The 15,250-nt window shown below is 42.6% G+C and overlaps 1 protein-coding gene across 2 annotated transcripts in view; it reads left to right on the plus strand.

Moving 5' to 3' along the window:
* ARHGEF26 (Rho guanine nucleotide exchange factor 26) overlaps positions 1-15,250 on the plus strand; it is a 169,333-nt gene that overhangs the window by 33,641 nt on the left and 120,442 nt on the right. For both annotated transcript variants that reach the window (XM_040428126.1, XM_040428127.1), the window contains exon 5: positions 14,340-14,396. In XM_040428126.1, the coding sequence (XP_040284060.1) occupies positions 14,340-14,396 (57 nt within the window). The remainder of the gene's footprint in view (positions 1-14,339; positions 14,397-15,250) is intronic.

Genomic DNA, 15,250 nt, shown 5'->3' on the forward strand with positions numbered 1-15,250 from the left:
AGGAACCCCTTTTTAGATGACCAGGCAAGGTGCAGATGTTTAACATAAATAGTCTCCCCTGTTACTGGTGCTTAGGACCCTGCGCCAAGCTCCTTTCTCTGCCGCTTCCAGTCCCCACTGGACCATAGAGTGATGTGCCACCTACACGCACTTGACCGCTGCCTCCACTGCTGTGATTGGCAGTCTGTGGTGACGTGCATGTAGATGGCACCTCATACATCCAGTCCAGAAAGAGCTTGGTACTGGACTTGGAGCACCGGTGACAGATTAGTCACAGTAATACTTTCAATAAGTTATATATATTCTGAGGCCAGTTCTTATGGTTACATATTTTGCTCAGGATTTGTAAGCTAAAAGTAGAACTTACAGAAAGAAAAGTATCATAGAAAGATTTGCTCTTTGTAAGTGTTTTGGACCCACTCCTGGGTTTGACTGAGAAAGGCAAACCAATTTGTTTTTTTTCCGCATCCGATCTACATTTTGTGCGGGTAGGATGGAGACTCATTCACTTCAGGTTGGCTGCAAAAGATGCGGGCAGCACACCCATGCGATGTCCACATCCATATGTCTGTTCCGTGGCACCCGCAAAAAGATAGAAGATGTCCTATTCTTGTCCATTTTATAGAGGCCAGGACATTCTGTTCTGAAAAATTCAGGAGACACACTCCCGGTATCTGTGTTTTGCGGTCTGTAGACTGTGCATGAGCCCAAATATTGAGGCAGAAAACCATAATACTGCCATGTGAACGCCTAAATCTGTCTTACCTGCAGAAACAATTACTGCTAATGTAGTATGTCTGTTCCATAGTAATGACAAATGAATGGCCGGGTAGCGTTTGTAACCACATGATGATGGCCATAAGAGTTATTGGAACTTAAGGAGATTGTAAATTATTATTATTTCGTCTCTTTCTTAGATGTTCTTGAAGGCAGACAGTCTCAAGCCTAAATGAGGTCTAGAATTTCTTTTAAATTGTCCAAACGTCACGGCGCTAGATGCTGAATGTAATGCTGTGTCTTTTAAACAAAGAGCAGATTGTAGACTGTTATTCTGATGTTACTGGTGAAATATGATTTCATTTTCATTTTGGGAATTAAATCATACTTGGAAGTGCTGGAAGCAGAAATCTCTGGGACATCAGATCCTGGAAAGCCCAGTAACTTGTGTTGCTTCCAGTCTATCTGTCTATGAGAGACCCGTGCACTGGTTCAGGAAGATGGCGAATAAAAAAACAAGAATTTCTGATGACTCAATAAATCAGTTCATGTACAAGCAGAAACCAGTAAAGCAAACTGATGCAGCAATGCCGTATACAAGAATTACAAATCTGTAGATTAAAGACTGATTGAAATAGCTTAGAAGAATGGTTATTGTTCTTAAAGGGGTTGGTCCATCTAGAATATTCTGTCAGTGTCATATAGACTCTGGTCCCACCTATGGAGCTCACTCCTATCTCCAGAAGGGGGACCCCAAAATGTCACATGCGTGGTCACCCTCTGTTCACTGCTATGGGAGTTCTGAAAATAACTGTCTGCTCAGCTATCAGTCCTATGGTGGTGAATAGAGATGAGCCAATTTCAGGTTATTAAATTTGTTTGCGCTTCGTTTACTGGTAAAAGGTGAATTGCGTTATGGATTCCGTTACCACGGACCATAGAGCAATTCTATGACGGAATGCATAACAGAATTCCTTTAGAGGCATCCCGTTTTTCATTCCGTCATAATAGAAGTCTATTGCCTGCAAAATCCGTCCGGTTTCCGTTATGCAGAGGAGTCCTCTCCATTTTGCAGCCCATAGACTTCTATTATGATGGAATGAATAATGGAGTGCCTCTAAAGGCATTCCGTTATGCATTCCGTCATAGAATTGCGTTATGGTCCGTGGTTATGGAATCCAAAACGCAATTCACCTTTTACTGATATGTGAGGTACAAGGTACAATAGATGCTGTGTGTACAGATATATAGTATATACAGCAGTGTACTGATATGTGAGGTACAAGGTATAATGGATGCTGTGTGTACAGATATATAGTATATACAGCAGTGTACTGACATGTGAGGTACAAGGTACAATAGATGCAGTGTGTACAGATATATACAGCAGTGTACTGATATGTTAGGTATGAGGTATAATAGATGCTGTGTGTATAGATATATAGTATATACAGCAGTGTACTGATATGTTAGGTATGGGGTATAATAGATGCAGTGTGTACAGGTATATAGTATATACAGCAGTGTACTGATATGTGAGGTACAAGGTACAATAGATGCTGTGTACAGATATATAGTATATACAGTAGTGTACTGATATGTGAGGTACAAGGTACAATAGATGCACTATGTACAGATATATAGTGTATGCAGCAGTGTACTGATATGTTAGGTATGAGGTATAATAGATGCAGTGTGTACAGATATATAGTATATACAGTAGTGTACTGATATGTGAGGTACAAGGTACAATAGATGCAGTGTGTACAGGTATATAGTATATACAGCAGTGTACTGATATGTGAGGTACAAGGTATAATGGATGCTGTGTGTACAGATATATAGTATATACAGTAGTGTACTGATATGTGAGGTACAAGGTATAATAGATGCAGTGTGTACAGATATATAGTATATGCAGCAGTGTACTGATATGTGAGGTACAAGGTATAATGGATGCTGTGTGTACAGATATATAGTATATACAGTAGTGTACTGATATGTGAGGTACAAGGTATAATAGATGCTGTGTGTACAGATATATAGTATATACAGTAGTGTACTGATATGGGAGGTACGAGCTGTAATTTATACCTCGTACCTCACATACACTGCTGTCCATGAACGGGTAGCAGGAGGGGCTATGAATGGGGCATGGGGGCCCAATTTAGATTCTTGCTATGGGGCCCAGTGATTTCTATGTACTCCCTGCTTAAAATGGCCTTAAATGTTTCCTAAGTTTTCCATAAGAAAAAACACTGGATGCTTGAAATCATAATATGTCTTTTTTCAAGGATGGTAGTTACATGGAGAGTGAAAAGTTTTCCGCGTCCTATAAACTATTTGCTGAAATGAACTGAAAGAGTCATTGATTTTTGCTCTGTGCTGGAATCCATCAACAGCTCGTGTTTATTTGTCTTTTATTTCCCGACTCTTTATACCAGCCAAGCCAGAGGCCTTCGCAGTTCGGTATTACTCGGCAGTCTTGGACTTATTTTGCAGCGTGAACTTGTACTGGTTGTATTTGCTGGAGTCGTTATGGACATGTTTCTGGCTGCCAGTTTACCCGAAGCCTTTTATCTCTTCTCTCCTCTGATGAAATTCCTGTTTCGGCTAATAAATGTCATTCTATAATGAAGTTAGAAATATTTTCAATGTACTGTTTTATCGATTCCTCAAGGTTTCTGTTATATTTCTTCACAATTGGTCAGATCTCTGCTTGCTGTCATTTAATAGGAACTAGGGCTGAAACGATTACTCGATTAAATCGAGTAATTCGACACAAAAAAATCCTCGATGCAAATTTTTTGCATCGAAGATTCGTTTGTGTCATGTGACCACGGAGCGGGAGTGAAGCGCTTGCTATTACTCCCGCTCCGTGGTCTCCCGCTGCGCTTGGAATACTCACCTTTCCAGCAGGGGGCCTCCGGACACTCCACAGTACGTCCATGGTCCCGCGCTGCTCTGACATACAGACGCCATGACCTGACGCACTGTGTGACGTCAGGCGCAGAGCAGCACAGAACGATGGAGTGTCGGCAGCGCCCCTGCTGGAAAGGTAAGTTGGTGAAACCGAGGGGGTGGGGCGCGACTAAGGCTGGGCGCCTGGAGTGCACAGCGTCATAGAAACCAGTGACGCTGTGCAATCCGGGTGTCAGGAAGAGCATTGCAGCAGAGCTGATGGCAGAATGGGGGGCGCAGAGCTGATGGCAGAATGGGGGGCGCAGAGCTGATGGCAGAATGGGGGGCGCAGAGCTGATGGCAGAATGGGGGGCGCAGAGCTGATGGCAGAATGGGGGAGCAGAGCTGATGGCAGAATGGGGGCGCAGAGCTGATGGCAGAATGGGGGCGCAGAGCTGATGGCAGAATGGGGGCGCAGAGCTGATGGCAGAATGGGGGCGCTGAGCTGATGGCAGAATGGGGGAGCAGAGCTGATGGCAGAATGGGGGCGCAGAGCTGATGGCAGAATGGGGGCGCAGAGCTGGTGGCAGAATGGGGGCGCAGAGCTGGTGGCAGAATGGGGGAGCAGAGCTGGTGGCAGAATGGGGGAGCAGAGCTGATGGCAGAATGGGGGAGCAGAGCTGATGGCAGAATGGGGGAGCAGAGCTGATGGCAGAATGGGGGAGCAGAGCTGATGGCAGAATGGGGGAGCAGAGCTGATGGCAGAATGGGGGAACTGATGCACTTGGGCTGATCGTAAAGTGGGGAACAAAGGGTGTTGGGGACTAATGGCAGGGGGTCTGATGAGTTTTTATAAGGGAAAACAGTCTATTATTTTTTTCTTATTGGATTACACGATTAATCGTAAAAAATAATCAATAGAATACTCGATTACTAAAATAATCTTTTACTGGAGCCCTAATAGGAACCTTCATTGTTTATTTCCAGGGGATAAAAATATGTCCTGATCATGGGGCCCCACATCAGCCACATGGTCTGCCACTGTAGTACATCACCCTTGTGGTCAGGCTATACAGGGGTATATAAATATGAAATATAAACATATGTAGGGGCTTACTCATGTACTGAATTCTCAACAAAAATGTAGCAGCATTGTAATATGGTACTAGTAATGAGGTGCAGTAATGATGGGTGCAAGCTTCATTGGACCCTATTGGAGCTTGAAAATGCCACCAAGGAGGAGCTGAAACGTTGCCTTGTGAACATGTGGCAATACATTCAGTAGCAGGAGTCCTGCTTCGTCTTCTATGCACTGACTTGTATACTGCCTCCACCCCAGGGCTCTGATAACATTTCTTGTTAGTCATACTGCACCTCAGTGAGTGACGCCAACATTTTTTCACCTTCTTTCAGGTCTAATTCTTTAGGTGTTTTAATGTGATTGTATGCTGAGCACCCTAAAGACAAAATGCAACTGCAGACATATTATGTTTGACACAACACATTTTGCGAGATTGTACTGATAATCTTTTTGTATTTAATGACAAATTTATCGTTTTCCAGCCAATTAAATTATATAAAACTAGTAGAGCATTTTTCTGTAAAACCCGTGATTTGACCACATCTCATGAATAAGCCTTTTCAGGTCATTATTGTAAAAGAATTTTGCATGGGGAAAAGGCAAATATTCCATTTTTAAGGGAGTCTGTCACGTACATAACATGTTTTAAACTGATTGTATAGCGCTGTGGGAGGCAGATCCATAACACTGATGGTACCCGGGTTTAGTTTCGGTTTTTTTAGAGCCTCCAAAGTGCCAAAAATGGCCAGCCATGTATCCTGCGTCATTCTCGTCTCTATTCATAATCCAGATCCTGTGCGCTTCAATGTCGGGCCCGTTACTTAACCGGCGCATCCACACTGCATATCAGTATGCCTCTGCCGACAGTGGGGAATGTACTGCGCATGCCCGGACCCGGCGGTGAAGCCCACAGGCGCTGGATTATGAATGGAGACGAGAATGACGCCGCAAGGATACAGGGCTGGCCATACGATACAGAGGGGAGGAGTCGGGCGCAAGTAAGGCGGGGAGCGCTGGGCATTTGCAGCACACTCTCCACCTCTGGGCACTTGCGATAGGTAATTTGCATATCTTCAAAAATTAGTTTTTGGCACTTTGGAGGCTCTGAAAAACGAAACCCGGGTACCATCAGTGTTATGGATCTGCCTCCCAAGAACATACCTAATATTTCCTTGCTACTGATGACTGTATCTCAGGCTGTGTAGCAGCTAAGGATATCAAGGACTTGTTTTAAAGCTGACAATTAGGGATGAGCAAATCGCATAAAACCTCGTTAGAATACTGTACAGAGTGAGAGCTCCGTACAGTATTAGAAGGTATTGGCTCCTATGAGCCGAAGTTATTACTTTGCGAAGTCTCGCAAGACTTCAGGTAATAACTTCAGAAATTAACTTCTACTGTTAAAAACCTTTTACCGAACTCTGTTTCGGTTCCAAGTGGTACATTGGAACCGAACCCGAGTACGGTAAAAGCGCTCGCTATGTACAGTATTCTAACAAAGTTTTTTATGCGAATCGACTTCGGATGTTTCATCCGAAGTCGATTCGCTTATCCCTACTCACAATCTAAGCTTTAAAACAAGACCAAGAACCGGATCCTAGTGAGAACAGCATGTACTTTCAGTTCTCACTCTGAACCCTGTTTCTTTAGACTGCATCTACTTGATGTAGAACAGCTAGATTGTGAGCTCTAAAACAAGGCCTGGATCACATCTCTAGCTGCTACACAACCTGAGATAAGATAAAGCAGCCTCCCTCCCCTTCAGCGTGCTGTGATCTTAGCCACCTTAGAGAAAGAGTAGGCCAGTGAGGATAGGTCATCAATATATACAGCCTGCACAACCCCTTTAATGCATTATATTAGGTTTAGGCATTTGTCATTTTTAACTTGAATTATAATGTCATGTAGGGGATGGAAAATCACTTACTGCATAATTTCCAATAATTGCATTCAAAAGATGGTTTGTGGATTCTTGCGGTTTTTGTGTTTCTTTAACACATGCAATGTAGACGTGTGTGGTATGTATGAACACCTCAGATCTTACAGTTTTGTACAGACAATATTTTACTTGCATATGGACTCTAACAGAGTATTCTTTTTAGTCGCAAGTTTTAATTTTCATCCATTGTGTCATATATTGACTGATGCAGTGGCATAAAGGTAGTTGTCTGTACTAATTAGGTTCACACAACCATATTTTTGATTCACATCTGATCCGCATTTTGTGCGAATAGGATGCAGACTCATTCATTTCAATGGGTCCACAAAAAATGCGGACATGCCCTATTCTTGTCTGTTTTGCGGACATGGACAGGCATTATTACTATGGATCCGCAAAAATGATGCAACACGGACGTCACACAGACGCCATCTGTATTTTTTGCAGATCCACGTTTTGCAGACTGCAAAATACATACAGTCGTGTGAATGCACCCTTATTAGGTTATATTTTTATACACGATATGCTGTGGGCTCTTAGGGTTTGGCTACACGGTCTGGTTTCCTGATGCAGTTTTGGAAGCCAAAATCAGGTGTGAATTCAAAAAAGAGCTCGGTTTTCCTTCCTTTGAGGGATATCTGGCTTTCACTGTGTTGAAGACCCATAACTGGGGCTCCACGGTTATTTTGCATATCACTGTTTCCCAGGGAGCTTTGCACTTTGGATTGCTGTGTCGAGACTCTTAAATGAGGCTCCACAGTGTTTTCTGTAGCTGGTCTCCCTAAGATCAGCTATTGTTTTGTTTGAGTGGTCGCCAAGGCATTGCTCCCGGTTAGCCAGAATCCTACTCCACACTGATGAGGGGCAAGACCCCGAAACAGCTGTCTGTGGATGGATAACTGGCTTAGGTCTTCCCCGTCACATCCTTAAAGCTTGTAAAAGAGCGGGATCCTGACATGGGGCCACTTAATATGGTGGATTTGGTGATCTCTGTAATGGAGACACCCCTTTGCTCGGTTTTCCTTCCTTTGAGGGATATCTGGCTTTCACTGTGTTGAAGACCCATAACTGGGGCTCCACGGTTATTTTTCATATCACTGTTTCCCAGGGAGCTTTGCACTTTGGATTGCTGTGTCGAGACTCTTAAATGAGTCTCCCTAAGATCAGCTATCGTTTTGTTTAAAAAAAGAGCAGAAGTTGTATCTGTCTTTTATACTTTCTCTCCTTTTATGATAAACTCCTGATTTTGGCTTTTAAAACTGCACCAGGAAACCTGACCATGTAGCCATACCCATCCAAAATGATCTTGCTAACATGGCTGCTGTTTGCCATCTGCGGTGGGGTAAAGCTGTACCGGGATGTTAATCTGCTCAGTGCTAATCTTTGTGTCTGTAGCTAAACATTCTTTACAAATTAGTTTAAAGTCAAGCAATGATTTTGATGACAAGCTCACTGTAATGCCTTTAATATCCCAGTTGTTGTGAATTCTTTTAAGCACCCGTTTGTCTCTAGAAGTGGTCAGGTATGTTTGCTTTAGCTTTTTCCACGACCTGAGCTTACTGATGTCTTCTAGCCACAATACTTTATATGGCAACCAAATATTTAGTATTCAACAGTATCCCAGACTACTGTTTAGTTTAAAGGGCTTGTCCATCCTGTGGGACCTCTCAGGTGAAGGACATTTACCTGTTCCCTGCGGCTCCGTTCTGGCTTCTAGAGTCCAGCGCTGTCTTCTCCGGACTTCCATGGCTGCATGTCAACATCAAGTATGAATGGGGGGGTCAGGTAGGCCAATGCAGCCAATGAATAGCTGCAGCAGTGCTGTGTCCCTTCAAGCAGCATGTCAGTAGTCACTTAATTCTTGGGGGCTTGTCACTGCTGCGGCCAGTCATTGTCGGAGCACAGGAGCCAAAATCGAGCATCAGTGAGGTCCTGCAGGGTGGGTAGGGGGTTAAAAAAGCTGAAACCGAGCTGGACAGCCCCCTCAAGAGTAATTCCATATGGGACAGAAACATTTGATGCAGATTTGTACCACAATTTGAATCTGTGGCTAAAACAAGCATGTTTTACATGCAAAATGATTTTATTTCGGATTTGCTGCACATTTCACAATATGCCTTAGGGTCCATTCACACAACCGTAGAATGGGTCCGGATCCGTTCTGCAAGGTTGCGTAACGAATCCGGACCCATTCATTCTCTATAGGGCCGGAAGAGATGGGGACAGCACACAGTGTGCTGTCCGCATCCGTATTTCCGGAGAGCGGCTCCCGAAAAAAATAGAACATGTTCTATTCTTGTACGCAATTGCAGACAAGAATAGGCAGTTCTATGGGGGTGCTGGCCGGGTGTATTGTGGATATGCGGATTGCAATACACTACGGACGTGTGACTGGACCCTAAAAGTCCTCAGAAAGAATTGGCATGCTGCAGATTTACAGTCCACACCACAGGTTATGCACTGTGAATCTCCACAGCATGGGATATTTAGGCCTATGAAATGTGTCAATCCCACCCACTTTGCTACAAGTGTATTCTGCATGGGATTTTACACTTGCAAATCCAGAGAATCTGCAGCATTTCCACCACATGTGAATTTATCCAAATGTTGTGAATTTTCCATCCAGATATGCAGACACAAAATCTGAACTGGAATGGAGGATCAGCGAAGTGAATTAGAAAAAAGCGATTCTCATCCGCACGCTGCATAGATCTTCTGCACAGTAGCTGCCCTGCCGTCTAAATTAATCAGTAATCGGCAGCATGTCAGCTCCTGATGCCAGTCTTCCCAGTGGATTTCACTCCTTTCACTGTAGAAAGGTGAACTCCACATACAGTAACCGTTTTACAGATAGCCTCATGGCCTCTCATTCAGTTGCACACTACGCAGACCTTGCACAATCGGATGGAATGTGAGCCGTTTCTGAGGTCTTACATTATCCTCATTTTATTTTCGGAGCAATGTTTTCAGGCTTTATGGCAGGTTTGTGGGTTTTTGGGAAGGTGAAGATACTAAAAATAATAAAATATGATAATACTGTCCATCTACCCAAGTTCTTGAGGCTGAAAACCGATACTATGCGGCTTGTGCCATTATGTGACTTACAAGGAATTTCCAGGTGATCTGTTTGAGCATGAAAACAGTCAATCACCTTTTATTCCTTCTGGTCACATAAAATATTGAAATTAATGAATGTCTGTACATTTAGCTCTGGGGCACTTGTGATGTATTTGTGTGCTGCATTAAAACCGTGGGGGGGGGGGACATTTATCATTTTTGGCGGTTTTGGTGTCAGTTTTAAGTCTGTTTTTGCTTTGTAAGGTTGTGCCAAATCTATGAAATGCGCACACTAATAATATATTTGCCACAAGTGTAATGTGGAATATGCCAATGTCTAAAAAAGTACACCAGGGGTTGAGATGCGACTTTTTAACTTCTACATTGCTGGGTGATTTTCATTTTTGCATTTTCATTTTACACTCCTTGCCTTTGCTGAGCCATAACTTTTTTATTTTTCCATTTAAATAGCTGCGTGAGGCCTTGTTTCCTGCAGGACAAGTTGTACTTTCTAATGACATCATCTAATATTGCATACAATGTAGTAGGAAGCTGGAAAAAAATTCCAAATGTGGTGAAATTGAAAAACAATAATGCATTTCCGCCACAGTTCTATGGGTTTTGTTTTTATAGCCTTCCCTATGTGGTAAAACTGACATGTTGCCTTCATTCTCCGGGTCAGTACAACTACAGCGATGCCACATTTATAGTTTTTCTTGTGTTTTAATACTTAAAAAAAAAAAAGTTTGAAAACAAATTTATTTTTTATTGTTTGCATCGCCAATGTCAATCAGCTGCTTCTATGGCTAGCAGTCGATTGTCATGTATTAAATGTGGCGGGACTCGAGGTACAGGGAAGTAATATTACTTTGGAAAGTTTTGGTACGGCCGTATCTGGAATATGCAGTTCAGTTCTGGGCACCAGTCCATAGAAAGGATGCCCTGGAGCTGTAAAAGTACAAAGGAGAGCGACTAAACTGATAAGGGGCATGGAGGGTCTTAGTTATGGGGAAAGATTAAAAGAATTACATTTATTTAGTCTTGAGAAGAGACGTCTAAGGGGGGACATGATTAACCTATACAAATATATAAATGGGCCATACAAAAAATATGGTGAAAAGCTGTTCCATGTAAAATTTCCTCAAAAGACAAGGGGGCACTGGCTCTGACTGGAGAAGACAAAGTTCAGTCTCCAGAGGTGTTAACGTTTCTTTACTCTAAGAACTGTCAATGTGTGGAATATTCCACATGGACACAGCAGGAAGAATACATTGTTTTCCGCTACGCAGATCGCCATATGGGATAACTATTTTAATATTTTAATGGTATGGGTGTTTTCGGACAAAACGAGTCTTATAATTCTTATTTATCTGCATTATTGATGATCACAGACGTTAGCACTGGGTGTCTACTGTGGGAAACAGCAGGCATCTATCCTTTGGATAGGTCACCAGTATCTGATCGGTGGGGGTCCAACACCTAAAGCAAAGATCATCAGTAAAAAAAAACTTGGAAAACCCTTTTAAAGAACCTAATGCCGACATATATAGTCATACGGCGGCAGAGAAGTGGTTAAAAAGTCATACATCATAAATTACACTTCAAGGTGTTCTGATCTGAAATCCTGACCTACTTTTCACCGAATGTTGCAAAATTTGACCAGTTGTCCCAAAAATATGCACCAAATGTCGCACATGGGCATCACTTGCAACATTTTTACCCCACAAAACTGGCATGGCAGATTTGGTAAATGTCCTCCTCTATCTACAATTATGGGAAAGCTTTCTATATTTTAGTTTAGATTAAAGGCTCCGAGGCTTGTGTGTGGTGCTTGTACATTGGCTCACCCTAAGGCTCTGCACTCAGCAGGCCAACATTTGTTCCTCTGTATGGCACTGTAAAGCAACGCCACTGTATAAAAGCAGAGATGTACAGAACTACTCTATAGTTCAATATAGTATATATTCCATGTACTTTGTCATTTAGCTATAATAGCTGCCTACATTTAGTGCCCTGCCTGTGCTGTTCATAGTGCGCCCTGCGCTGATGAATGGCAGGAAAAGTCTAAGGCATATTGTACACCATAGACTTTTTTTTACAGTGCGGGTGCCCACAGAGAGGGCTCTGAGTGCCGCCTCTGGCACCCGTGCCATAGGTTCGCCATCACTGGTGTAGGGTATTCCATAGGTTTTCCATCGTTTTACTGTAAAGAATCCTTTTCCGTATCGATCTCTGCATCGCTTTCCGTGCACACATAATGAATGTCGCTGTCCACTGTAAAGTCCTTGGAACAGACATCCTGTGTCATGTGAGGTCACGTCTAAGGGCTCATGCACCCAACCGTATGTATTTTGCGGTCCACAAAATACCGATGATATCCATGTGGCATCCGCGTTGGATCCGTTTTTTTTTTTGGCGGATCCATTGTAACAATGCTTGTCCTTATCCACAAAACGGACAAGAATAGGACAAGTTCTATTTTTTTGCGGAACGGATATGTGGGCATACGGAAACGGAATGTACACGGAGACATTTAATTTTTTTTTATGGACCCATTGAAATGAATGGTTCGGCATAAGGACCTGTAAAAAAACGGAGCGTTAACTGAAAAAATATCTTGGTGTGTATGAGCCCTAAGGGCTCATGCACACAAACGTATTTTCTTTCTGTGTCCGTTTTTTTTTTTTTTTACGGACCGTATGCGGAACCATTCATTTCAATCGGTCCGCAAGATAAGGCTCCATTCACACGTCCGCAAAATGGGTCCGCATCCTTTCCGCAATTTTGCGGAATGGGTGCGGACCCATTCATTCTCTATGGGGACGGAATGGATGTGGACAGCACACAGTGTGCTGTCTGCAGCCGCAATTGCGGAGCGCGGCCCCGATTTTGGGTCCGCAGATCCGCAAAAAGATAGAGCATGTCCTATTCTTGTCCGCAGCTTGCAGACAAGAATAGGCATTTCTATGGGGGTGCCGGGCTGGTGTGTTGCGGACCCGCAATTTGTGGGTCCGCAACACACCACGGACGTGTGAATGCAGCCTAAACTGAAGTTACTCCATGTGCATTCCATTTCCATTCCGCAAAAAAAATAGACTATGTCCTATTATTGTCTGCATTACGGACAAGGATAGTACTGTTCTATTAGGGGCCCAACATTCCGTTCTGCAAAATATGGAATGCACACGGACGTCATCTGTATTTATTACAGATCTGTTTAGCGGACCGCAAAATACATACGATCGTGGGCATGAGCCCTAAGGCTTATTTTTTTCCTTTGGGAACAAGTCCAATATTTCAAGCCTCTCATTGTAAAGCCTCATTCACACGTCAGTGTTTTGGTCAGTGATTTCCATCGGTGATTGTGAGCCAAAACCAGTAGTGAAGCCTCCACAGACACAAGGTATAAAGGAAAGATCTGCACCTGTTCTGTGTTTAGAGGCGTTCCTGGTTTGGGCTCAAAATCACTGACAGAGATCACTGACCAAAACACTGACGTGTGCATGAGGCATAAGACTGACCTCCCATCCCATTTACTAATGCAGTTACCATCTGTCAACTCGCTCTCTTTTATTTCATTTTTTTTTTCTTATTTATTAAATTATATGACCATGGGAAACCTACTGACAATGGCCGATATGCCGCCTTTGTACCTAACACTTTTCGTTTTTTTCCTCCACTGTTATTTTACTGCATTGCTTTTGAACACTAGCTGCATTTATGACATTCTTATGCAACTTTTCCCTTCACAAAGATCCTTTTTGTGACTATAAAGCTGATGCAACTATTAGGATGTTACCTGGTTTATGATATTCACACGAGGGTGCATTCACATCACCGTTTAGCTTTCCGTTCTTCTGATCCATCAGAAGAAAAGAGAGAGATAAAAAAAAAACAGGATCCAGTAAAAAAAAACGGATCCTGTTGCATGTTGTCATCCGTTTGAACCATTTCCGTCTGAGATCCGTTTTTTTAGACGGAAAAAAAAGTACTGCATGCAGGACTTTGTTTCCCGTCTAAAAAATGGATCCTGTAAAAAAAAAAAATAATGATCCTATGCAATCCTATGTATAACTGATGCAACAGGATCCGTTTTTTTACAGAAAAGATCAGCTGTTCTTCTCCAGTTGATCTTCTGAAGCCTCAGCAGCCAGCTGTCATCACCAGGAGAAGCTGTAGACAAGCACTCGCTTGTAGTATAGCACAGTGCACACTGCCATGAAGGGGTGACCGTGTATTACACTTTTACAGCAGCTTTATCCTCAGTCACATAAAGGGGATCTCCACTAAGCCCCATCTATGATCTCTTTATATCCTAATAGGTCATATATTGATTTATTCATTCACTTCAGTGGTGCTGATCTGAAAAGCCAGAACCCGTGCCGAGGGGTGGCGCTGGTTTTTAAAGAAAGCGTCAGGTTTTTCTAATCCTGGAAAACCCCTTTAAGGTCTTTTGCGCCCATGCATTTCTTCAACATCTTCTGTTATGGTTTCTTATAATGATCTTTAAGTTTCTTTTTATGTTTTTCATTAAATTGTTTAACCCCTTTACTGTCTGCATTACATTGGGCTAGCAAATTATTATATCTATAAAGAAATGTCATGTAATTAAAGATAAAATAAATGCAAACTTTATTTTTCCAGGTAAAGAAGAATGGCTTGTCACAGAGCATTGGCCAAGAAGAAAGAAAAAGACAAGAGGTATATATCTGGAGTAAAATACCGGTGCACCTATAGGTTTTTAGCACTTTTAAGCCATTTTGAACCTAAAGCTGATTATAAACATAAAACAGCTAATGGCTGAATGCTCATTCAGCTGCCAGCTAGTTCAGCCAAGCCGATGACTGTCACCTCTGACATCTCCTGTTGGAGAGAAGCCACAGTGCCCTCTGCACATTATTCTATGCACCTAATTCTGCCAAATTTGTCTGATTTTGGTAATGTGTCTGGGGAGCATGAATTTGACCGTTACAGCTACAGTTAAAGAGTTTGTCTACTTTTTGCTGTTTTTTTTTTAAATCTATTGCTTCTATGCCCCGACTACAAACAAACCTTGTGTGAAGTCTGATCTTGTTATTTTATCCCTCTTACTAATATACAGACAGTAAGAGAGTGAGCAGAAGGAAGAAAATGGAATGAGACCAGGATCAGACTACGAAGGTTTGTTTGTAGTCTGTCGCCATGGAGACACATAGGCCTTTATAGGAGCTGTATGCACAATTTTTTGATTTTTTTTTGCAAAATGGCTTAGAATCTGCCACCAGTGACCCCCCTATACAACTTTGCATAGACACATAGCTGTAGTTCATTTGATTAAAACACTGTTTGTTTGTTTTTGTTAATTCTTGATTTATGATACTTTTTCCTAATATTCAAATTAGGTCTTTGGAGCAATGAGGGTATCATCATTATTCTTGTTGCACCCAAACTCCACTCCCTTCTGTGGCCAGCCCCTCCCTCGCTGCTTTGTCACTGCCTGTACCTGGCAGCGAGGGAGAGGTTGGCCGCAGAAAAGGGCGGAGCTTGGGTGCAACAAGAACAATGGTGACGCCCCT

The sequence above is a fragment of the Bufo bufo genome, chromosome 4, assembly GCF_905171765.1.
Source record: "Bufo bufo chromosome 4, aBufBuf1.1, whole genome shotgun sequence".
Lineage (NCBI taxonomy): Eukaryota > Metazoa > Chordata > Amphibia > Anura > Bufonidae > Bufo > Bufo bufo.